This window comes from Anser cygnoides, chromosome 15 (genome assembly GCF_040182565.1).
Source record: "Anser cygnoides isolate HZ-2024a breed goose chromosome 15, Taihu_goose_T2T_genome, whole genome shotgun sequence".
Lineage (NCBI taxonomy): Eukaryota > Metazoa > Chordata > Aves > Anseriformes > Anatidae > Anser > Anser cygnoides.
The window spans coordinates 12,100,937-12,124,386 of NC_089887.1; the positions used below are offsets into that span (position 1 = coordinate 12,100,937).

A 23,450-nucleotide genomic window follows, 5' to 3' on the forward strand; every position below is an offset into this window, starting at 1 on the left:
TCACTGAAACTGGCCAGGTATCCTAAAAGTTCTTCAGGGAGGGGTAGACAAAGGGGGCAATCACTTGATCTTGTTCCTATAGAAAATCAGGCTAAAACTGGTGAATAATTAAGTACAGAAAATACACCTATTCCTGATACAAGTAGGAATGTTTTCTTAAATAAAAAAATGTAAAGGGGACCTCTTCTACCAGAACAGCATTGCACACCAGTCAATTTCTACTGATTTTTGGGTTTGGACATTTGTTCTCTTGGTGACCCATGATACATGAAGAAAGGCAAGCAGAGGAACAAAAGGAAGCAACAGTGCCCAACTTCTGGCCATTTGAGCACCTAAAGCTTAGTCTGCCCCAGAAGTACCAGTATAACTAAAAGACTAATTTCATATGGATTTAGTTACAGCACAGTCTCACACAGTTGCTCTCAGGACACTCAAGCACAGTGCACTTAAGTCTGAGAACAATTCCCATTGACACAGCTGAAATACTAAGAGATGCTGCATGGAAGGCAGGCTTTGAGGATCCTTTCACTAGTTTCCCAGTTTTAACTTCATTCCTCTAGTCCTGTTGGCACTGCTCTTTGTAGAGACAAGCCCTTGATTAAGGAAAGGGTATGTTTAGGATAAACAGATTTAAGCCAGTTTCAAAATCAATTTAAATGTGTTCCCAGAGCAGCTTTTCATCCAGCTTTATTAAGCCAAAAAATCTGTTTGGACATAATAAAATGCAGGGAAATCAGGCACACAATGCTCACTGGAGTGAGACTTCTGGCACTGCAGCGCATGAGGGCCAGTTCTAATGCAATTATGGAAATAACAGCACTCTACATTACTGTGATTCTCATTACGGATAAACTGTTCATACTTTGCAAGTCACAGGACTGGCAATCCAAGTTTAATTTTCAAGTTTAATGAACATTATTTACCAACTCCTGAATTCATGCTGACGAGCACTTTTCAGATGGCAGGATATTAGTTCCTGGCCTGAATACTCTCCAAAGTTTTTATTTCAAGGTGCCTCCTGGTCCTGCTACTAGAGGGTCAGAAGTCGTTGTCACTTTCCTCTAGAGGCTCTGGCTTCTTTGCTCGGTGATTGGATTTGCTTGGGGAGATTTCCATGCTGTCATCTTCCACATCCTCTTCCTCCTCTTCATCTTCATCATCATCCAGGTCAATCTCACTATCCCCCGACTCCTCCTGCAGGGAAGCACACAGAGTCCATGACCAGTTCAGCTCTCGGGTGGTGAGGCACCTGTGCCAGCTCAGAAGGGAAGGCTGGTGCTTCTGGCTGACATCAAGCTGCTTCCTCCCCTGCGCTCTGCACAATCACACGCCTGGGGGCTACGGGGAAGGCCATTTGTCTGGACTGCTATGGATCCAGGCTTGGACTTGCCCTGGGCAGCAGCAGCAGCTTCTGCAAGAGGTTTCATTCTAGCCCACAGCTCTGGCTGCTGCCTTTTAAAATAACAATAGGCCAGAGCTCAGCTGCCTCTGGGAGCTAAATGCCCACACGGCTCCACCAGCAGCTCTCCACCTTGCTAGACACTGGCTGCTCTGGTCGATTCACAGCAAACATCCTTCCTCGCTTCACGGGGCCGACAAAAATGAACTTCCTGACTTCTACTCAATCTGTGGTATTGAAGGCCTTGCAGAGTGTTTAATTTCAAAGTGATACGTACTGTGAGACCGAAGAATCAAGGCCTAGTGGAAGAAAAACTGCAGAAGAAACCCACCTGTGCCTTGGTGATGATCTTGCGCTTGCCTGGCTGGGCTGGGGCAGATCTCCCCTTGGAGAACCAGAGCAGAAAGAACAGGAGAGGCAGAGCAGGAAAAAAAAAAGTACAAAAACATAAAAGAAAAAAAAAGAAAGTAACCAGAATGGGAGCAGGAGGGAAGGTGGCAAAGGCAGGTAGAGCTGGGGCATCATGTGCCACATCTGAGAACCGTTTGTTACACTGCAAAGGACACTGAGAATACAACCAAAGTGGGGGAAACTGAGACTAAATTACAAAGCACAAGCAGGTGCCCAGAGACCTGCTCACCAAAAGGAGGCATGCAGGTGGGCCTGCCTGAAACGTGTGCTGCAGGAAAGCAGCTGCCCTGTATGGGAGGGGAGCTAGAAGCAGGGAAAGGCAGAAGAGCTGCCTGGACTGCGTTCACCCCCCCCCATCCCATGTGGGGCAGCAGTCACCTTCAGTTCGAGTGCTCACCTTGCCTTCCCCGACTCAAGGGCAGCTCTGCCAGATGACGGGGTCGGTGACTGGGTCTCCTCCCGACAGCCCCCAGCTGTGCTGCTGCAGGAGATGCCCTGCTCCACACACAGGAGAAACCCACAAGCAAAGGTGGGGTGCCCTGGGCAGGGGGTGCAGGCTCACTGGTACAGCTCAGGGGCTCATCGGATACGGAGGGGAGGGGAGGGAAGGGGAGGGGAGCCACATGAGCAAAGAAATGCTAGAGGCCAGCTCCTGGGGAGGCTGAAGTCTGCTCTCTTCTCAAACCCCTAGCCAGATTAACTCCTAACCAGCCTCACTAGTTTTGTTTCCTGACCTCAGACACAGCAGCCTGCAGGAGTCCCCAGCAAGCTTCTCAGCCCTGATGCCTGCTGAGATGCAGAACTAAGAGGGCAGAGCCCTAAGACAACCAACGTGGCTGCAGCTGAGGCAGTGAGAGGCTTTCCTTTCCACACCTGGTGTGCTAGGGCTGTGCCAACAGGGAGACATGGGAGAAGGCTGCGAACGGGATGTGGTAAAAAACAACACAAGGGAAATCCAAAGGGCGGAGAAATTACAGAGGATGGTTATTCATAGACAAAGCTGGCAAGGACTTGGTAAAGAACAATCAGGCAGCACTGTGACTGAAGTCACAGCATTTTCACCTACAGCACTGGCACTCCTGACCCTACCCAGAAATGGGTCTGAGTGCCAACGGCATAACTCACTCCCCAGAAGGCAACAAACAGCTTTCTCTACATCCCTTCTGGCAGAAACAAACAGCAGAGCACGGTCTGTAAGCTGCTTTCCAGAGAAAAAAGTGAGGACAAACAAGGTGAAGGCAGCTCGTCCCTCTCTAGCAGGGCACTTAACTCCCTTATCGCTATGGTGCCTCTGAGTCTCTACAACGACCGCTTAACAGCAGCGTTTTCCCTCTTCTGACCCTACCTGCAGGAGAAATAGCCAGCCCGCAGCTTTGCACCGCTAACCTAGCGGCATCGGACAACCATGGCAAATGGCTTTTGTACTTGGTGGCAAACATCAGGAGTTTCCAACTATCCTTACATCCCGTAGAGGTGAATTCCCCCAGCAGCTTCTCTCTCATTTTAAACTCTCCTTGGGACCCTGGGGCCTGGCGCCCCACCACGGCTCTGGTGGGACACGTCCCTCGCCGGAGGGCTCTGTGGCAGGCAGTGCAGCGCTGCTGGGGATTTGGCTGGGAGGACGGCGGCGCTGACCCTGCCTGTGCCCACGCTCCCGGAGCTCACGTGTTACTGCACACATTGGCTGCTGTGCTTTGAGCCCACCAGAGCTCTGAGATGCAAAAGATGGCCCAAAGCCTCAGACCCCTGGGTCGCAGGGCAGAGCTCTGTACCACTGGAACACCCAACACCTCCGCTCCAGTGCAGAGCTACGGAGCAGCCTGGGCTAGCTCACGGCTGACCACTAACCTCAGCTTCCCGCTCCAAGCCAGTGCTTTGCTGCTTCCCCAGGGTCTGGAGCCTAACTTTTGTGAAGGGATTTCTGAAAGAGCACATTCTTTGTTTCACAGAGGCTTAATTTCCATGTCATGAAGACAGCGAGAGCCGAGGCAGTACTGAGAGGACTGATAATGCCCCAGTGGCGCAGGGATGTCTGAACTCCTGGCACGCCTCCTCACCCAGACAGGCAACACGGGGTGAGGTGTCTGCTGGACGGTGAGACAGAAAAGCTCCACACTAGTAAATTAATAGCATGGACTCAAACGTGAGTTCACAGTCATCACAGTTTTTAAGTGTTTGTCCCACTTCCTTACACGGTTTTGGCCTGTGCCAGCTAGCACTCTCCCAAAGTTCCAGCATCACTTGGGGAACAGGACAGCCCCTCTGATCCCTGCTGGCAGCTTGGATACAGGCACCTTTTTGGGATGGCGGGGAGAGCTTACAGTGTGGATGCAAGCCATATCAGAGCAGCTGGCTTCAGGGCCAGAGGCTCTGTCTTACTTCCTTGTACAGATGTAGCCACTTAAGAGTGCCCAGAGGCATAGAAAGATCACCCATATGGCAAAGGCTGAGCAGAGCAGTCAGAGCAACTGCCCGCTGTACAAACCTGGCCGTACCTGTTTAGCTACCATCTATTCACCAGGTCAGCCTCAACCAGATGCAAAGCCAGGAGACGGCTTCATCTTCAAGGCAGGGACCCCAAGGGGTACAGCTCGCAGTTCAGCTCCCACCCATCCCATCAGCTGGAGGACTGATGCTTGAGATGCTGCGTGGTAGTACAGGTCGGTGAGAGGGCTCCAGGGAGCATGACTTTGAGCAAATTAGGGGATTCAGATCAACACATCTAACTCCTATTATGTTGCACTGATCCCTCCTCCCAGCAACCTGCCCCCATGGCTCAGCAAAACAGCATCACTGTAGCCTGTGTGCCGCTATTTACATGCTCTGGGCTGAGGTGAAAGCACAGGGCAATGCACAGAGACTCTAAGAGCAAAAGAACAACAGGAAAGCATGCGTGTGTGCAGATAAAGGGAGAGCAGTCAGCTGGAGGGAAAGAGGGGAAAAGCAGGCCTGTGGCATGAAGATTGAGCAGATACAAATCTGTGTCTCTAGCTAAGGAGAGAGCTGTCATTCTGAAGCACTGCCAGAGAAGCCCTGCAGGTGCGTGGGATGGTTACTTACTTCTTCCTCTGTGTCTCCACCTTGCATTGTTCCCACGATCCGCGTGCCAGTTCTCCCTGCAGAGCAAAGAGAATCACCATAAAGCCTGGCTCGTGGTTAGCACGGAGGGAGAACGAAAGATGAAGCTCAGGGTTTCCTTTTAGAGAAGCAACCAAATGGCAGCGGGAGGATGAGATCCCAACGCATGTAAGGCCACCTCACTTGTTAAGCCTCAGAACTGGAAAGAAGGTGGAGAGGGTGAGGCTGACAGGAATTCCAGTCAAGACTGTGTTCCCAGAGCTACCCGATGCTGCTAGGCCAAGGCATACAAAAGGTTGAAGAAAAGATATGCATGACAAGTGAATCAAGAACTTTGTAGCAATGTTTTGACAACTGTTTATACCTTCAGGCAAGGAGAACCCCCAGCCACGTAGCTCAATCTATTCAGGTTGCTGGAAATCTGACTGGGAGAGGATATGATTATCCTGTACAGATATGCCTCATTGGAAGAAAATCTTACGATATACAAGGTGCTAAATCGCTAACAGAAAGACGTAAGAGTCAGGGGTTAGAAGGTGAAGCCAAACGTAACCCAATCAGAAATATGGCAGGGATTTCTCACTGCAAGAGCAATCAGTTGGTGGCACAGAAGGAGTGGCAGGTCCTCCCTCTCTTCTTGTCTTCGCATCCAAACCACCCGACTGGACGCAGTCCTGCACAAGCTGCTCAAGTTGATGCTGTTTGAGCTGAGGGGTGGGACTAAATGCTCTCAAGAGGTCCCTGCCGACCTAAATGGTTCCGTGAAATTGCGTATTCCTTCTTCCACTTGAGCATACAGAGAACAAATGGCCATCTTTTTCTCCTGGTAAGCCCTCCGGCCCTTAGACAGGCCACGATGCTCAGACCCTAGCTGACATTCCAGCAGGGACTGACATCTCACAGGAATCCTGGGCAGTGCCAAGGCTCAGGAATCTCCTGCTGAGAGCGGGATGTGCAAGTCTGAAGAGGCAGTGGTTGTAGGGAGTCCACTGAAAAGGGACAAAGCACTCAAGCCTTGCTTTGGTACTTTGGGACACGCAGAGGCCATCTGAAGTGGGAAGATGATAGCATGGTCCTTTTTGCTGAGAAAGGAGGCAGGAAGGGGTTGGGAAAGGGTAAAGCAGAGCTGTAACTGGGAAGTTCTGCACATGGGCTGCCTGGCTGAGCCAGCCCTGCTTCCTGCAGCCACTGGAAAACACTCAGCACTGACTGGATGCCTGTTTAACAACCCTGCTGGGGCCATCCCATTTCTCCATCTCGTGCCATCACTAGTTTTCTCTATGACAGACAGATATGGGATTTTTTCCAAACTAGACAATTTTTTTTTTTTTTAAGCATGAGAACAACACAACTTTAAAATATATCCTGTCAAACCTCCTTTGCACCTCCCAAAGTACAGAAGACGGGTCCCTCTCACCCCTTTTTGCAGGTTGATTTGGGTTAGTTGTAGCAAACAGCTGGCTAACTCATCCAGAAGCCACCAAACAACCCTTGCTGTGTCAAGACAGATAATTTAAAGGATCCTATATCTTCAAATAAAAAGTATCGAGCTGGTTGCTGACAACACAGGCAGCGGAGCTGGAATTATAAGATGATTCCTGGACAGAGCTTTAGATTCTCAAGCTTTAGAGACTGATATACATAGGCTTACTACGTGAATTCAGAGGTGATTGCAGCTGACATCTTTAGATGACAACAGAATGACTCTTTTGCTCAGCCAACAAATGGGACCAAGAGTTTAACTGCAATTTTCTTCCATAGAAGATTCAGCATAAAGTGCTAGATAGGGATTTATTACCTCAAAGCAGAAAGCAGCAGAGAGTTCCTAAAATTTACTGATAAGACAAAGTTGAGGGAGATCCTGAAGAGAACCAGACTATCAAACGAGGAGAGCTGATGAAATAGGACAGTTCAAAAATGCCAAGGAAAGAGCCTGAAGAACGCTAACAAAGTCTACAAGATGCTGCTTTTCCACCAGCAGATACAGGAAGAGCGTCTTACTGGCATCCAACTGCTTACAGCTGGAGAAAGAAGAGGACCAGGTACTGCCCCAACTTTGATGCCTACATGGGTTTAAGCTGGGAAGACCTCTTCAAACTAGCGCCTGCGGGATCAGCAGCATTAGATCCCGTGGCACAGCCCTGGGATGCTCATAGAAGACACCACGACATGCAGAGAGCCTGGAGCTTCAGGCTGTGCAATATGCTGTAGTCTAAATGGGAGAGAAGGCAGATTTTCCATGTTACCAGAAGAGCTTCTGTGACAAAGGCAGGAGCCTCATTTTACCGTTCTGATATTAAACCCCAAGTCTCTGCGTGTGGGAGCAAGAGAAGTGACAGATGGCCGCAGTGAATTTCCTTGCGTGCTGGAGGGGAGGCAGGAAACAGAGGCGTTGCCTGCACGCAACAGGGAGGGCTGGCAGGTACGGGGGTGTTTGGCACTTGAAATTTACTGGGTTCAATTTAGCTGGGCTCAGCTTGCTGCGGCATTAGTGCTGCACCACTCTGGCCACAGAAGCTCACGCAGCTTCCAAGCGGGTGAAAGCCTGTTATGTTTACTTACAGATAATGTGAATTCAGCTGGGACAGACTGTACAAAGTGATAATTAGGTAAAATGCTAGTAATGAACAGGCTGTAATTCACTGCACCTTTGGATTCAAATCTAATCTCAGTGCATCGCCATGGTTTGTAGCCACTGAGCTTTCAAAGATCAGAAGTGAATGTGCATCCATGATTTTATCCCGTGAGCATTTGCCATTTTTGCTCTGCGTGTGATGCCTGCCATTGTACTGACCTGTGCAGCTGCCTACAATGGATCCACAGGACCAGAATGATTTACATCTTCTTACTCAGCAGTAGGTATATGTTAACCCTGTTCCTGACAACAAGAAGTGACACTTAACCTGAGAGGTTAGGACAACCTACCCCGAGGGGAAGAGAGATTTGCAGCTGAAACATTTTGCCTCCAATTTGGAGATCTACCTTCAGTCTTCCAATCTTAATGCAAATTTCCAGGGTGAGCTCCCTTCCCTCTGGCTTCCCCTCCTTGCACAGGAAATGAGGATAAATCTTTTGCCTGATCTCTCTGATTTGTGCACCCTTTGGGTTCTGCCCTCTTACACGTGTGAGTGTAGCCCTTAGCAGAAGGCCCTGATCTCAGCAGCGTTCTCCAGACACTGCCAAAATACAGTGGTTTAACAAGCACGCTACAGTTGCTACTCATACTTCTATTTCTCACATCACCCATGAAAAGGAAACTTGCTTGGAAGTAAGTCACCTGTCTCAACCCCACCATCTCAGACCTACAGCCCTCCTCCTCCTCCACTAGGTCCAGCGGCCGTAACACAGGCTGAGAGCACAGGGCCACACCTCCTCCATCCCTGTAAGCGCTTCACTTTGGTGACACAATAAGTGCAGCCGGAGATAGCTCTGTTGGGAGAAGATGACGAGATGGAGGGAGGGAACTATTTCAAGTTAAGACAAACTCAATTCCATGAATTCCAAACTGCGGACCCTTTTTGGTGTGTCCAAAACCACCTGACTCTTCTTTTCCCAGCTACACGAGGACATCCAGCAGCTAGCCACATCAGTAAACCTAAAGATTTTGCAGACTCTTATCTGAAGGATGGGAATTTACAGAGATCCACACAGAAATATGCTAAGATCAGAAGAGCAGCTATACTGGCTTTCCTCCTCCCCAGACGAGTTTCCTCTAAGCACTGGCAGTCAGACCCAGCGGTTCCTGACGCAGCGCCGACTGTTTTTCCCTTCTGCTTGAGCTGAAGAGGCAAGGAAAAAGAGACTAACCCGATTCTCCAAAATCACTTTGAAGTGCTTGCAATTAGAACTCACATTCCTTTATTAGAAAAGCATATTCACCCCAGAAGCACAATCACAAGGATCCACAGTATGACATGGATACAAAGCCCCAGTCGGATTAAAACTGCAGTTTGTGGTGTTTTCAAGGAAGGAATTTTTAACGTTCATGGAGAATCATACCAGGTTGGCAGAGTCCTCTGAGGTGCTTTGAGAGCAGGTGCATTTGTGAAATTGTTCTCCTCGACTTCATACCTTATCAAACAGCGGGAGAAGTTGACTCCTGCCCGTGCACAGCCAAATGCCTTTCTGCAAGACCCAGTCTTCATGCCTCAGCCTTCTCCCTCTGCCACCACCACAGGATGTGCAAAATCCAGACCCACTTTCACAGACTTTGGATCAAGGCCTGTTTGCAAACACATGCAACGAGAGGCCTGCAAATGCCTGGCTCTGTGAAGAGCTGTCAGGAAGAGAGCAGTCTGATCAGGTCAGAAGGGAGTTTTGTTTCTGTTGCTGTATATCTCTTGTTAACTGCCAAATAATCAGATGGGGATTTTTCAGAGGAGCTCTGGGGTTACAGACAAGAATCACGAACCTCCAACAGAAGGGAAAAGTAGAGTTTGATGCCCAGCAGAGCTGGTGTCAAGGCTGCTGTTCACCCCGACTCACCTTTCTGTGAGATATATATATATATATATGTGTATGTGTGCGCGCAGGCATGTGTCTCCTTTCAGTGCAAGCATCAAACTCTATTTTCTACTCTGAAATTGTGAGATGTAGAATGCCTGCAAGCCTCACTGAGCATTTGAACTGCAGATTCCTGGTACCTTTGAGAGCTGTTGGGACATCGGAGGGACACTGACAGTTTCTTGAGTCTGTGGCTGAAGTCTGCATGGGCAACAGACCCTTGGCAAATCCTTCTTAGTGACACTTTAGTTACCAAGTGTGGCATGACTCTGAACGAGACATTTTCTTCTCTTCATTTATTTTTTTCCAACAACACAAGCTCCAGTGCCTCTGACTGCAGCAGCAGGAAGATCCTGACTGTTACTTCTGAACACCGGGGGGAATGACTGGGGAACAGTAAAGTGGGAGACCACATCCTACACTACGCTGCATGCCAGTAGGAGGCAGCTGTCCCTATGGAAGAAGCTGAGGGATCAGGAACAGACTCACACAACATCTGAATGATGCCTAGACAACTGCAGCAGGCTTCAGCATGTTTTTCCTATCAAAACTCATTTTCAAAAAAGCAAAGAATGCAACATTTTGAGAAAACCTGTGTTTGTAAAGATAAATGCACTTGTATGTTTCTTGGTCTTGGACTTACAAATGTAATTTCTTTTAGGAACCAGAGAAAAGTGAAGACAGATTAATTATTTAACATACATTTTTAAAAATCAGACATGTGACATCCATAGGAACTCAATGTGAACAAGACATCGAACAAGGAACAGGCAGCTGTTGCACATTCATAATTGAATCCCTCAATTCCCCCTCATATTGATGGCATGCCTATGGTTTCTAGGCACTGAGGAAGTTAGAGGGAAGTAAAGCATTCTAGAAATTCAGTAGCAGAAGCCTGATCATGGTCATGAGCTGGGGAGAGAATTGCCACAAGAGGAGTCTGACCATTTCCTTATGTGAGAACAGATAAGGACTTTCTTGGTTTCCAGCTTGCGTGCTGTAAGGAGGGATTAGGAAACAGGACTGTGCAGGCCTGGGAGGATTTCTTGCTGCTCTGTCAAAGCTCCCATTCTCCCTAAAGGACTGAAAACATGAGGGCTAATTCACCCACTGGAGCCTTGCCCCCAGCATGCAGGGCATCCTGAGCCCTTGCCCCATGCCTGCTAGCCGGCTCCTACTTAATTATCACCAACAAAAGCTTAAAAAGAAAAGTAGGACAGGGAGACTAGACATCACTATCATCTCAAAACACTGAATATCTGCCACAAAAGCATCATTGGCATGCTTTAGGCGTGCTGCTCTGTGCGCAGTGCCTCCCTGAGGTTCATCTGTACGGGACCAGGGATCCCCACATGCCCGACTGCAGCACAGGAACAGCTGGCAATGGCAAGCCAGCCCGTGTCCACGGGGACCTGGGGCCACACTCCCTGCCTGTCCCAAGCTCATCTCTGGTTTGATTGCTGTACATTTGTTTCCACTTCCTTCAGTGAGATATAGCTGGCTTTCTTAACAAAACCCCTCTGTTCTCATCTGCTGTCCTTGCTATGTTAGGCTGCAGCTTTTCACAGGCTAACGTTTTATTCCTTCACTGGCAAGTAGTCTTGCTAACCTGGCTGCCAGGACTTCATTACCACATTGATCCTCTGGGGCAGTTCTGGAAAGGTAAGAGGCTCCAAGAGAGCTGTTCTCACGGTTTCACCATGGACTGATTGTTTAGAAAGTAATATTCAGCATTTGAAAAAGCTGTCTAACAATAAAGACCAAATGGAGCTGAAGTTGTTATTGTCTCGACAGCAGAATAGTCTCCATAGTCCTAACAGGACAAAAATGCCCCTCAACGCCAACATCACAAAAGGAAACACAGGAGAGAGAACAACTGGTTAACTGTTTTTTGGGAGCTGAAAGATCCTGGCAGTGGGGAACAGAGGATGATTTACTATATGGGCACAGTCCCATTGTTTTGCAAGCACTAATCACTTCTGTTTCATTCAGTAGCATTTCCACTGCCTACCTTGTTCCAAGCACAGCGTGTGCCAGTCTGCCATGGCTCGCACAGTCAGCCAGTGCAGCCTCTGGGAAGAGGAGAGATCCTGAATTTGCTCATGATTTCACAATGCGTTTCAGAACTCTGGATGAATGAGTCTGAAAAGATGGATCTGCACATGTAACCACAGCATCACTTCAAAGTCTGCCACTTTTGGTAGTATGGGTAATAAAAAACCACTTTAGTTCAAGGGGAGACCGGACAGGTTCTTAGAATAAAACACCTACCAAGGGTTAGACCAAGTATGTGGAAACCAAAACCAGCTCAGGAAACCCTGATGGAGCTTGAACCAGTTTGAGAATGGGAGAGAACCCCATGGAGGTTCTTGCAGTCATCCCCAGGCATGTTCCATCAGGCAGTTCTGGAAACAGAAGACCAAGCTACATGGACCTTATGCCAGACCTGGCATGGTAACTTCTACCTTCCCAGGATGAAGCTTTGCATATTTCTCCCCAACATCTATACCATCTGCACAACCACAGGTGAACAACCATGCTGCTGCAAAACACTGGTCTATGGCCTGATTCAGGGAAGAGCTTTGTCTGCATTGCAGAGGGCTAAGACCTTGCAACACTGCAAGAATTTCTTTTTCTTTGGCTCTCTGACAAAACAGAATCTTATTTCAAACATCAACACTAACTCACAGTTTGACCTCAGGAAAGTTCAAGCATTTGCTATTTTATTTGTGTAACAGCCTCACTTATCTATTCCCAGGCAGAACAAAAGTGGATGTGAATTTTTATTTACGCTTACAATGTTCAAATTAAAAGATGCAGATGATAAATAAATGTATTCTTTCACGTATAAAAGCAAATGATTAGTGACACGTGAATTTATTACAATAAGCCACATCAAGGAGAAGGCTTGCCTCCAACTGTGTTGACAAAGCTGGCTGTAGTGTCACAAAGCCAACAAGGCAGCATCTGCCAGTTTGGTGACCATCCTTCCAGACATTCATTCTCACCCCCATGCCTGTTCTCTCCTTGTACAGATGCACCTCCTGGCTTCCTAACGCTGGGTTTGCTGTATCAGTGAATCAGAGTGTAAATATCTTGAACTCGATGGAGATACAGGCTCCATAGCCCATTTTAACCTCCTTCTTAGCCCGCCTATTCCTCTTTGTACATGGGGAATAAGGATTTGATTTTCTCTCTGTACCACAGGAGTTGGCAGTCTGTCACGTCTCCCCTAGCCAACACTCTTTTCTCTGCTCCATGGGTGACTAAATCCTATACCTTCAAGTCTTTTAACTGGCTAAAAGAACAAAATCAGGAGCAATATTGTCAAAGCTGCATTTAGTTTGAATTTTACTGCATTTAGACAGACCTGCTGAAACGACCCGAGAGAGAAAGTGTGTTGATTTTCCTCATTTATACCAAGTGGCCTAATAAGAGTGATTATCTCTCCCTATGAATCTTGCCTCTCTAATGGGAAAACACACTAGAATATCTGCCCACCTATTACAGGGGGAGGAAGTCTTCTCTTACAATACTAATAACACGGAAATTAGAGATGTAAAACTGAATCACAGCAACTGCAGGAACTAACCGCAGTGGACTACTTCTCCTCAGCAGAACAAATATGGCTCAGAAGCATCACTTTGTAAGAAGAATACTTCAAAAGAAAGCAATGGGAATCTCTTGAATTGAGCCAAGGAAAAAAAAGTGGTAATTAACAAAAATGATGTTCTTATTATATTGTCTTAATTATTAAGTACATTTTAAATGCAAACTACCCATGCTGAAGTACACGAATAGATTCTCTCTGCATTTAAGGATGAATGGCCAGTGAGTGCTCAAGCTCAATCTGCTAACGAAGCTGAAGAACCTGACATTAATCTCAGATCCTGACATTGTCTCCAGCGCTTCAGTTTGCCAGGCTCACGCAGTCAAACACAACCTCACCACTGATGTGACCAAAGGGGCCAATTAACACAAAAAAGAGGCAGACTGAGCTTGTCCTTGAGGCTAGAGCTGCTCCTCACTAAGTGTGCACTCTGGATCAGGCTGGACCTCCTGAAGGAAAGCCTGGCTGGTGTCTTGACATAGTCCAAGCTTTTTTTTTTTTTCCTATGTTCTGTACCGATAAGGAATCGGCAGGCCTGAGAGAGCTCATTTTACACCAGAGGCAGAGATATAGCAAGGCTGAGTTTCCTAAACAAAACATTTTTAAGCAACGCCAGCAGTACGCAGAGCCTGCTGTTAATCTCACAGTGTAGATACAGCTAGAGCAACTAGGTGATTTGCCCAGGACGATGAGGAGTAACCTCAGCAAGGCAGAAAAGCAAGCTGATAATTCTTCCCTTAGAAGCCTAAGGATGTTTGTATCCATCTCTGCCAGCAGAGATTGCATGGGAGCACAGTAGGACTGAAGTGCTGTGAGTTACAAAAGGACAACACAGCCTCACCCCTGGATGAACCATGGAAAAGGCATCTCAGGATCCATTTAAACATACAAGGAGTTGGTTCAGTAGTTCTGTTCATAGCAAGTGAGAGGCAAAAAGAGGACAGAGAGCAAAGGGAGACTTCCAAATTACAGAGACACACTGAGTAAAGATTGGTATGGCCACTGGGTAGTCAGCAAACCACAATCAGAACATGCAAAAGCCAGAGGATAATCGTGTGTCAGAAGTAGTTTACTAAAGACTAGGATGAGACCTACAAGAGCAAAGAAGCCATCTAAGCAGGAAGGCAGAGGAAATATCTCAGGGATTTCAACTGCTTTCATTAGGTTGGACAAGTTAAGGCTGAGTCTCCAGTAAGTATAATTAGCAATAAAGTTCATCCTAGAAAAAATCTACTTGCAACAAAATCTACAGCTTTTATAATAAAACTTCTTCCTCCTGAAGCTGATGTTAAGAGCTGACTCTAACTGCAGCCAGGACCCATACCGCTGGGTTACGATGCCTGCTGAGAGGGGGCATCACAGACAGGTACAGTCAGCTCTAAAGCTCTAAAAACTGAGTACAAACTTTTCTTTGAGAAACTGCACTGTAAAAATTGTAAGTGAATATTAGGGTATCTGGCACTTTCAAGACTTTCAACTTTTCAAACTTTTCAAGAGTTTTCGACTTTATGAAAAGTTGAAGAAATGGGGATAAAAATGCTTGAATCTTTTTGACTTGAGAACTTTAGCTTCTTACTCTAGTCTCCATTAGAAAGTGGGGAGCAGAACTCTGCTCAGAAAGAAAACACATTTGCAGTCTATACAAGTAACACATTCCAGCAGAAGTAGTGGCACACGATATTATCCACACTGGCACTTCATCCAGAGCCCAGATAGGCTTTTGCTGATGGACAGAATCACTCACAGCTGACAAGAACGTCAGTGAGAAATAACCCGATTTTCTGGTTTCATTTTGCTTGACTGTAAACTGAGCAGAACATTTTTTTTTTCCACCTAAGTGAAACACAGATCCTCAGACTGCTCCTGACCCGGAATCTATAGGAATCGGCAGCCAGGGGCTGAAGTTCCACTCTACATCAACTGTGCCAGAAGCTGGGGGTCCTCCCCTGAATGAAGTAACTCAGATGTGTCACACCCTTGACTGTGTCAGTGCAGAAGGCTTTACAGACTCACTGAAGGTCCCATTTTGAAGAAGACCCTACAGGAGATAATGTCTACACCTAAAGGGAAATATATGCCTTGCAATGAGAAATCATACTACTTTTCTAAGGCTTTGCACAAAGCTACTTCTGAATCTGCAAAGTAATACTAAGAAAGGTTTTTTCTCACTTTTTTTTTCTTCAGTAAATCCTCTTTAATTTGCTCCCCTGAAAGTGCTGTATTTTCTCCATAAGACACTGTCCTCTTACAGCTCGCGTGAATGGAGCAGTGCCAACGTCCTTGAACAGGGTCTTTTACATTTAAGGTTACTCAGATGCTTTGAGCATGTCCTTTTGAATAAAAGCAACTCAGGAAAGCTGAAGGTACCTTGCACTAGAGCCTCTGTGGCCATGCGCTGCTTCATGATCTGCCCCTCTTCCACTTCACTATCAGAGCCTTCATCCTCTTGAATGTCTGCATCGGAATCATCGTTATCTGGTTAAAACAAAAGCAGAAGATAAACATCACTAAAAACAACGCGCAACAGCCCATAATAGCAGTTAGACGGAAGAGATGCTAGCGCTCTCTACCTTTGTTCAAGTCCAAGATTAATTCAAAATGTGTTGGAAACAGGGCACTGTCTCTGCTGACAGGCGCAGGGGAATAGCCAGTTTCCACAGCCTCACTAAGGAAGGCATCTTTCCACACGTAAGTGCCAAAGAAGTTGAGATGAGCAGAGCGTACAATACAAACAATTGTCTTGAGACCACCCTCAGGTCGTACTGTAAAGGCAATGTCCTGAATACACTCTCTGGGTATGAACCGTATGTCCAGTCAGAAGGTGCTATTTCTGAAACCGATTTCAAAATAAAGATCTTTTAACAGCTTTTGGAAAGTGTGGGCTTATTAATACATCTTAGTCTTTTACTCTGCTGTAAGTAATATCACAAAAAGTCCCCTTAGACTCTTTGCCTTTCATTTAGTCATAGGTTAGAAAAGCACAATGAGACATCTCCAGATAAATGAAAGTTGTTAGAGCTAAACCCAAGATGTCTAGAAAAACAGGACTAGGAAGAGAGCCCAGAGTTCCCAAGATGCAGGAACTTCAAACGTTTTCATAACCTGCCTTTGTCTTCTTCCTCCCACCCAAACTAAAGCTGAATCCCTGACAGCAATCCCCCAGTCACCAAACTGGAATAAACCTAAAGGACCTGTCCTTCGGAGGTTTGAAAGGATGACAAAAAACTTCAAACACATTGAAGCACCTGCAGTGGAAAAGAGGGCAGGCTGTTCTCCAAGTCAGCCATATCGGTCCCATCTGAGTCCAACCTCAAGGTTCACGTGCAAGACCAACCAAACTGATTCTCCTCTGAGCCTCTTCAGAAGCAGGCCAGCTGGGTGCAGGAGTGTGTGAGAAGTTTGGAAGAGGCTCGGCTCCATTTAAGTCTCCTTCTACCCATGAGCTTTTTTTCCCCTCTGTGCATGCAAGACTACTTGTTCAAGCTCCTTGGCTCATGAAGACCAAGCTCTGCCTTCCAGCTTCTGCCCACTCGTGATTGTGTAATTCCCTCCCCAGCTGAGCCTTCAGCTCCTGGCATCTTACAAACTCCTGTGCTTTATGTAGAGATGAGCCCCCCACAACAGCTGATCCAACAACTCAGGGCTGATGTTCCACCAAGAAGCGCTGCTGCATGGTGGCCGGTCTGCAGGAGCTTAAGGAATCACCGGTGCTACACGGGATGCTCCCCACGGGACTGCGAGCTTAGCACTTGGCACAGCAAAAAGAGTTGTCTGTTATTTGCAGAAAGCAGGCAATTCTTTCCCAGGTACACTTAATTACACACGTCCGAGGTGAAAATGGAAATAACTACTTTAATTATGATTAGTAACGAGCTGACACGTCTTTGCAATACTTAATTATCGGACAATATACGATATATTAGACTTTTTTTCCATAATCTTTTTCATTGCAATATTAAGTTAATGACAAAACAGCAAGGGATATATTTGATACCCTGGTAAGATTACGAGGCTCCAAGAGCATTAGCTGCAATGTCTGTTTGTGTTGCACCTTCTTCCTCGGCAAGGGATGGAATCACTTACTGCTGTGGGAGCTGAAGACTGTTTCTGTTTACCGATATTCAGGAAAGCCAGGCTTTGTTCAGGCAAACTCCTCGGGAAGACCCATGCGTAGCCTAAATTCAGATTCGTGCTCTGCATGTTGAAGAGTCAGACCACCTCATCTGCAAGGGGTCTCACTGCTACTACTGAAATGCTCTTTTTCATTTTGGACTTCTTTTTTGCGCCTTCTTTGAGCAAGAATTCCTCTCTTGCAGATTTTGTCATGTGCTCCTCCTGTTCCGCGGCACCACCAGCCAGAGCAGAGGATGCTGCTGAGGGCCCTCGTGAGTGCTCTGCCAGACCAGTTCAGTTTCTTCCCCATTAGCACCTTCTCCTTCTCACTCTCCTGAGCATGAGCGGACAGCTGAGACCTGGACTAATGGATCCGGTGCTCTCTGGTGGCAACCCAAAGTGACAAACCCAGTTAACACCACTTTGGGGACAGGACTTAGAGCCTTCACCCTGCAGAGCCAGAGCGATGCGATTCCGCTCGGGGTGGGGGCACTGCTGTAACACACAGGGCTTTAATTTTACATTTCACTTTTCTGGAAACCATTTTTTAAACCATTTGTAGCAACAGACTCTCAGATACAACACGTAAAACATACTTCCCTTCAGACAGAACAGTGGTAAGATGACAAGAAGGACAGAAATGAACCTGCCATCACCCCTCTGCTGTCCGTAGAGGTGCTCTCTCTCTGCTAACCAGCCGTGCTGATGGCTTAATGCTCTCCTGAGCCACGCGAACCCTGCTGCTGCCTGCAGCGCGCTCCTGGGCTCTCCAGCCATTTCTGACCCATTTCAACTTGCAAAAAAGGAAGACCAGCTCATCATATAATTCCCCCCAGTATCTTTCTGCTGGAATTGGGACTGGCAGTAAGATCCCACGGTGAACAGTGCCTTGGGATAGAATTGATACCTACTGTGGAGAGAGAATCCATGGCTGGAGGGCCTCAAGCTGCTGCTTCAGGAAAGAAAATGGTTTAAACACAGCTTTTTTTCTCTCCCAATCTCTTCTTCCACTCAGTTGCTCTGCCCCTCCTAATGCCCTCTTTCTCACACTGTTACTTTTATCCCTCTCTCCCACTGACCCAGATGTTTTACCTCTCACCTGCCAGTGATGGAGGTGCTCAGTCCATGCGTGGACACCACAGAGAGCCACCGCCCCCCCCAAAAAGCACACCTGGTGCCTCAGCTCCACCTCTCCTCTTTCAAAGTGTGCTCTAACAGTCAAGCCAACAGCAGCTGAAAACATAGTTTTTATTTACACCTTTAAAAATCCTGGATTACTTTTCACTAAAAATGAAGAGAAAAATTCATCAGGTGAGTTCCCGGCATGCAAACACAGTGCGCCATTCTTCCAGCTGAGATGGGACCTTGAAACAAAGCTCGTTATGGATTTTGGCAAGAGTCTGGACTGTCTTTGAACAGCCTGTCTGGAACTGTGCTGCACAGACCCCAGTGTGAAGTTTCACCAGGCTGCTACAGCGAGCACATGCTGAAGGAACAGAAAGGCTGGAGCTGAAATGCAAATTCAGCAACAACCTGTGCCTCTGAGTCTCCTGCCCACCGCCTGGACAGACACCGAGCACTCTTTTCACTCGCAAAAAAATAACTGCGTTGCTCTAACCCAGCGTTCTGTGATGGGCGGCTCAGTGGCTCCTAGCACCAAGCTCTTCAGCCCGAGTTATCGCCCACGGGGCACAACTGTGCAGGGCCAAAATGCCAAGGATGCAGAGCATATTGCTAAAAAATTATTTATACATGGTGAAAACAAGCTGAGTACAGGTTTTATGGAAGGATGAAATGGCAAACTAGTCTAATGTTGTGTGATCTGACCCACCTAGAGCATTACAGGACTCCTCCACCCTTTATTTCTCATTGTACAAGCCCAGGGTGTCTAGTTTCTAGAAAAACATTCTGGATACTCAAAAAAAAGAAAAAAGGTGACAATTCAGAATGTTTCACTTAACACACAGAAAGAAATCACTCGTTGTCGTAGGAGAGGTGACAACCACTAACTGTGTAATACTACACAATAGACATTACAGCACAACAGAAATGACAATACCTCCATTCTGAGCACACAAGGAAAGTTTTTTATGGAGAAAGTGTGGATTTCTCTTAATATAAAGCAATGAGAATAATAAAGCATACTACTTCAAATTCCCACATACTCGTACACGAAGTACAGAACACATTCTAATGTAGCTGGATTATGAGACTTGCATGGCTTTACATGAAGGTTATTTAACTTTTAACAATAAACTGCAACTCAGCAATCTACGTGCCCAAATTTAGGCTAATGCTGGCAGCTTACTGAAGCTTAAGGCTGGTATTTTAACAGGCTCCTGTATTTTTACTATGAAAAGGTAATCAAGAGAAACGCTCCATAAACTGCATTTGGCCCACTTCCTCACTGCTGGGATTTACTCTACTGCACAGAGAATATTGGCAAAATATCAGACCACCTGAGAGAGAATATACCAGGATTTTAAACTCTTGCCTTACATTTCAGTATTTCCATTTCATAAAGGTGGGCTTCAGTCAACTAAATTAGTTTCAATTAAACTAGTCCAGCCACAGAAAGTACATCCTGGTTATAGCTGAGAAACAGTGCTCTCAGAAGGTGTGTCATTTGTTCCAAAACACACCTGTTTCCAGAAAAAAAAAAGGAAAAAGCAGATACCTGGACTGATAGTACGATATCTAAATGATTAAATTTGGGGTAATTTGCAAAGCTTGAAGGAAAAACAGCATGATTTAATAACGTACCAGTGATTTCATTACAGATTTGTTAGTTTGCATAAATATTCAAATAAATGTATCCAACTGTAAAATAAGAAGGTACTGGGGTGAAGATAACGAGCACAAAGGGCATAGTTTATTGATAAGAATGAATAAATTTAGAATTAGATGTAAGTGTTGCTTCGCACGTTCAATTTCTTAATAAAAATCACTGCTTTGAAAACAGACCCTGGCTGCATGATTACTGTATTCAGCAAGACGCTGATTTTGGTGAAAAATGTCATGAGAAAACCAAGTGGGTAACCAACAGCCACTTGAGCCAAAATAAAATCCACTTGATAAATAGCATTAAATTTTAGAACAGGAAAAAAAAAAAGGAACGGATTAGGATTTTAACGTTACCAAGGGAAGAAAAATGTTCAGCTCCCACTTGAAAGGCTCAGTTCTACCAAAGCCAAACTCAGAGAAACCAGTCAGATGTACCAGCCTGAACACTGACGAATTTGCAGCTCTGAAAATTTGAATGGAAAGAAATGCTTTGATGTATGCATTTCAGTAGGGAATATCCCGTCTCCTTAGCACAAAACTGAGACCCTTTGTGTCATCTCAGAAAAAGTCATGTTGGTCTAAGAACTCCCGAGCAAGGTCCGAACACCTATGGTCCTACTGACCTCAGCAGAAAGCACGGATATTCAGACTTCACGTAGGAAAACTGAGCAATACCATGCCCACAAACACCAAGCAGGTGTTGCAGTCAGGTCTAAGTGCACTTTCTCACCTCCCACCTTTTGTCATTTTAAAATGGTCTATTGCTGCACCATCCGATCTCATGTCTTAAACAGTACAGATAACAAACCACTGCCCAGGGAACCCATAGGTCTCCGTCGCTTGAAATCGTGAAGAATAGTTCTCCATTCAAACTGGGATTTGTAGCCTTGGCACAGGAACGAGTAGCTATTTGGCCCATTTTACAGAGGGGTCATGTTCAGCCACCGTAACAAGTTTCTAATGATCTCAGAGGCCAAGAATCCATCGTAGTACTATTATATTAGAACATGAATTTGCAATTATTTAATGAGCAAAACACAAGACAATTGTGGACAAATTTCAAGCATCTCTTACAAGATGGATGGTCTTAGCATGCTACTGGTGAGGGTGCTGAGCATTAGCAATACCATCCAGGCACCCGTGGGGATTACCCAGCAACTCCCTGCTACACTCCAAATGTGACAATTACTGCCACTGGGCTTTTTGTTTATCACCTGTCAGATGTCAGAGCATCAGTTCTGGAGCGGGAAGGATACAAGAGATTCAGTACAGCACCAACCTGCAACAGCGCCACGTGATTTGCTATCCAGAGCACAGCATCTATTTGCTCTGTTTAACTGAGCAAGACGCTAGATCTGGGCACATCTTGCTTGCCTGTCAAAAAAAGAGTTAGCTCCGCACGTAGAACTGGCCAAGAAAACGCTTTGGTTGTGTACTGGGCAGAATTCAAGCTGTACAGGAGCATCGATCAATCCTGCTGCTACTGTTGGGACACGAGGTTTGCTGACCACCACCAGAGAGCTGCACATCTCAGAGTGCTGCGTGGCACGGGCGCTTCTTCCTCCTACAGACCAAGCAAGAGCAGCCAGGGCTGGGCTGGCCGACTGCAGCGGCAAGCCAGAGAGTGGCACCTGCACTGAAAAATGCAGTTTTACAGCAAATATTTTTGCAAACTGAAATCAAATGCTAGGCATAGATTTGGCCAAAAGAAATATAGGAAACAGTTTGAAACCTTCTAAGGGTTTATTTTTTTATATTGAAAATACATCTTTTTTTAAAATATGTATATATATTCTGCTTTTAAATTCACAAAAAGAAAGAACGTGTATAAATGAAATAGTCTGTTTAGTCTGAAAAAATGTATTTTAGCTTAGAAAAAAATTCACTAGCTACTTTTTTGCTCAGCAAACACATTTTTTTTCCAACAACGGGAGAAGCTGAAAAAATATCCTGAATTTCTACTGTGGTCAGTGACCCTCCTAGCCCTCTCCTCTCGCACCAAACCATTATCAGAGCAACTCTTCACGTATCTACACCTGACAATAGTTCTATCAACAGTTTTCCCAGTGCTCACCCAGCAGTGTCGAATATAATATTTTAAGAGGCACTGTTCCATTACCCACAACTACAGCAAGCCCTGAGTTTCAGGCAATTGGCATTTGTTACTTTGCACCAGCCCTGGATGTGCTACAAAGGCAGCACGCTGTGAAAAAACACCACATCGTATATTGGTTTCTCTAACAGCATCTTATGTGAAATTAGGATTACAAAAATACCAGCAATTTACTTATCACTCTTCACGCACAAAAACCATTTCTGTAGTGCTGCAAGTACTTAACTGCATATATTGTCATCATGCAAATACTGCTGAAAGCCTGATCTGTATCTAGAGTTCAACGTCTTTACATAATTTAAGAACAGTTTTTACCACATAACTTAGTGTTAACTTTTTTTTTTTTTAAGTGCAGTGGTTTTATGAAGATGTTCTGTGAGAAATGAAAGATGATTTGTGATGTACACTAGAAAAAAAAGAAAAAAGAACCAGGCTATTTCTGAATTGCACTAAATGTTGTTGCAAGTTTTGTGTATGCATCCTGACATATCCATTGCCTTTTGCCTTTCTGTGTTCTTAACAGACCTGCACAATTCGACCTATGTTTTACAGCCATTCTTCATAATAAATATCATTTAGGTTTCTTCACTATTAGTTCAGCCTGAAAGGAAACCGAGAGCCGTCCAGAATTCCTGCAACTTCTGCTGCAGAGAAATTAACTGTTAATTTGCAGCCCTTCTTACCAAATTAGCAGTGGATAAGGTCAAAGGATTCAGACAATAAAAGAACTGCATCGATTACAAAGGTATGCAAAGGTGAGAGTGCTTACAGGGGCAGAGTGAGTGCTGACTTTTATCAGTTAATGGTAACAAATTTATCACCTGATTCCAGCCTATGCTGTTCCAAGAGCATCATTAAGTGCTTTGCAGCTCTCAGGGGCAAAGTGTAATGAGATTTAGAGCACCTTCCTTTTCCCTCGCAGGAGGCACTGGCCCCGAGCTGCCTCTGTGCAGGCAGACCACAAACCTGTCCCAAGGGAGCTCACGGGAAGGTTCAGCCTTAGGAGACAGGGACCCAGGCCAGGCTGCCTGCCTCTGAGCGGAGCTGCAGGGGAACGAAGCTCAGACGTATTTGTTGCCCTAACGGCCCAGACAGCAAGGTCCTGAGGTTTTTTGGCAAGCTGAAGATGGAAAACAACTTCATGATAAAAGCACTTGGACTGTGTGTGCGTATTACTTAAAAATGCAAGTGGAATAAACAAGTGATTTTTTTCTCCTAAAACCTGCTTCAGAAAAATCTTTCTAATGGGGAAGAAAAGCCTTTCTTTAATCTTCCTCGCGCCTGTCTCACTAAAAGGCAGGTCCTGTCTCTGAAGGAGGACACAGCATGCAGAACCTCAGCACATCGGTAAAACAAGGTCTAAGTGCTCGTGCCCGTTAGGTTTTACACCAGTTCCCCACAATCCACATGACGCTTGCAGTAGCTGTTGATAAAATCAC

The 23,450-nt window shown here is 45.9% G+C and overlaps 1 protein-coding gene across 7 annotated transcripts in view; it reads right to left on the reverse strand.

Annotated features, from left to right (window-relative positions):
* Positions 1–671: 671 nt before the first annotated feature.
* The window catches only part of CLUAP1 (clusterin associated protein 1), a 75,248-nt gene continuing 52,469 nt past the window's right edge, over positions 672–23,450 (reverse strand). For 5 of the 7 annotated variants that reach the window (XM_013176875.3, XM_013176872.3, XM_013176877.3 and 2 more), the window contains 4 exons: positions 15,369–15,476; positions 4,871–4,926; positions 1,731–1,784; positions 672–1,194 (listed from right to left, as the gene is read on the reverse strand). In XM_013176875.3, coding sequence (XP_013032329.3) covers positions 1,039–1,194; positions 1,731–1,784; positions 4,871–4,926; positions 15,369–15,476 — 374 coding nt within the window. In that variant the 3' untranslated portion in view covers positions 672–1,038. The remainder of the gene's footprint in view (positions 1,195–1,730; positions 1,785–4,870; positions 4,927–15,368; positions 15,477–23,450) is intronic. The other 2 variants (XM_013176878.3, XM_013176884.3) reach the window with 2 other exon arrangements.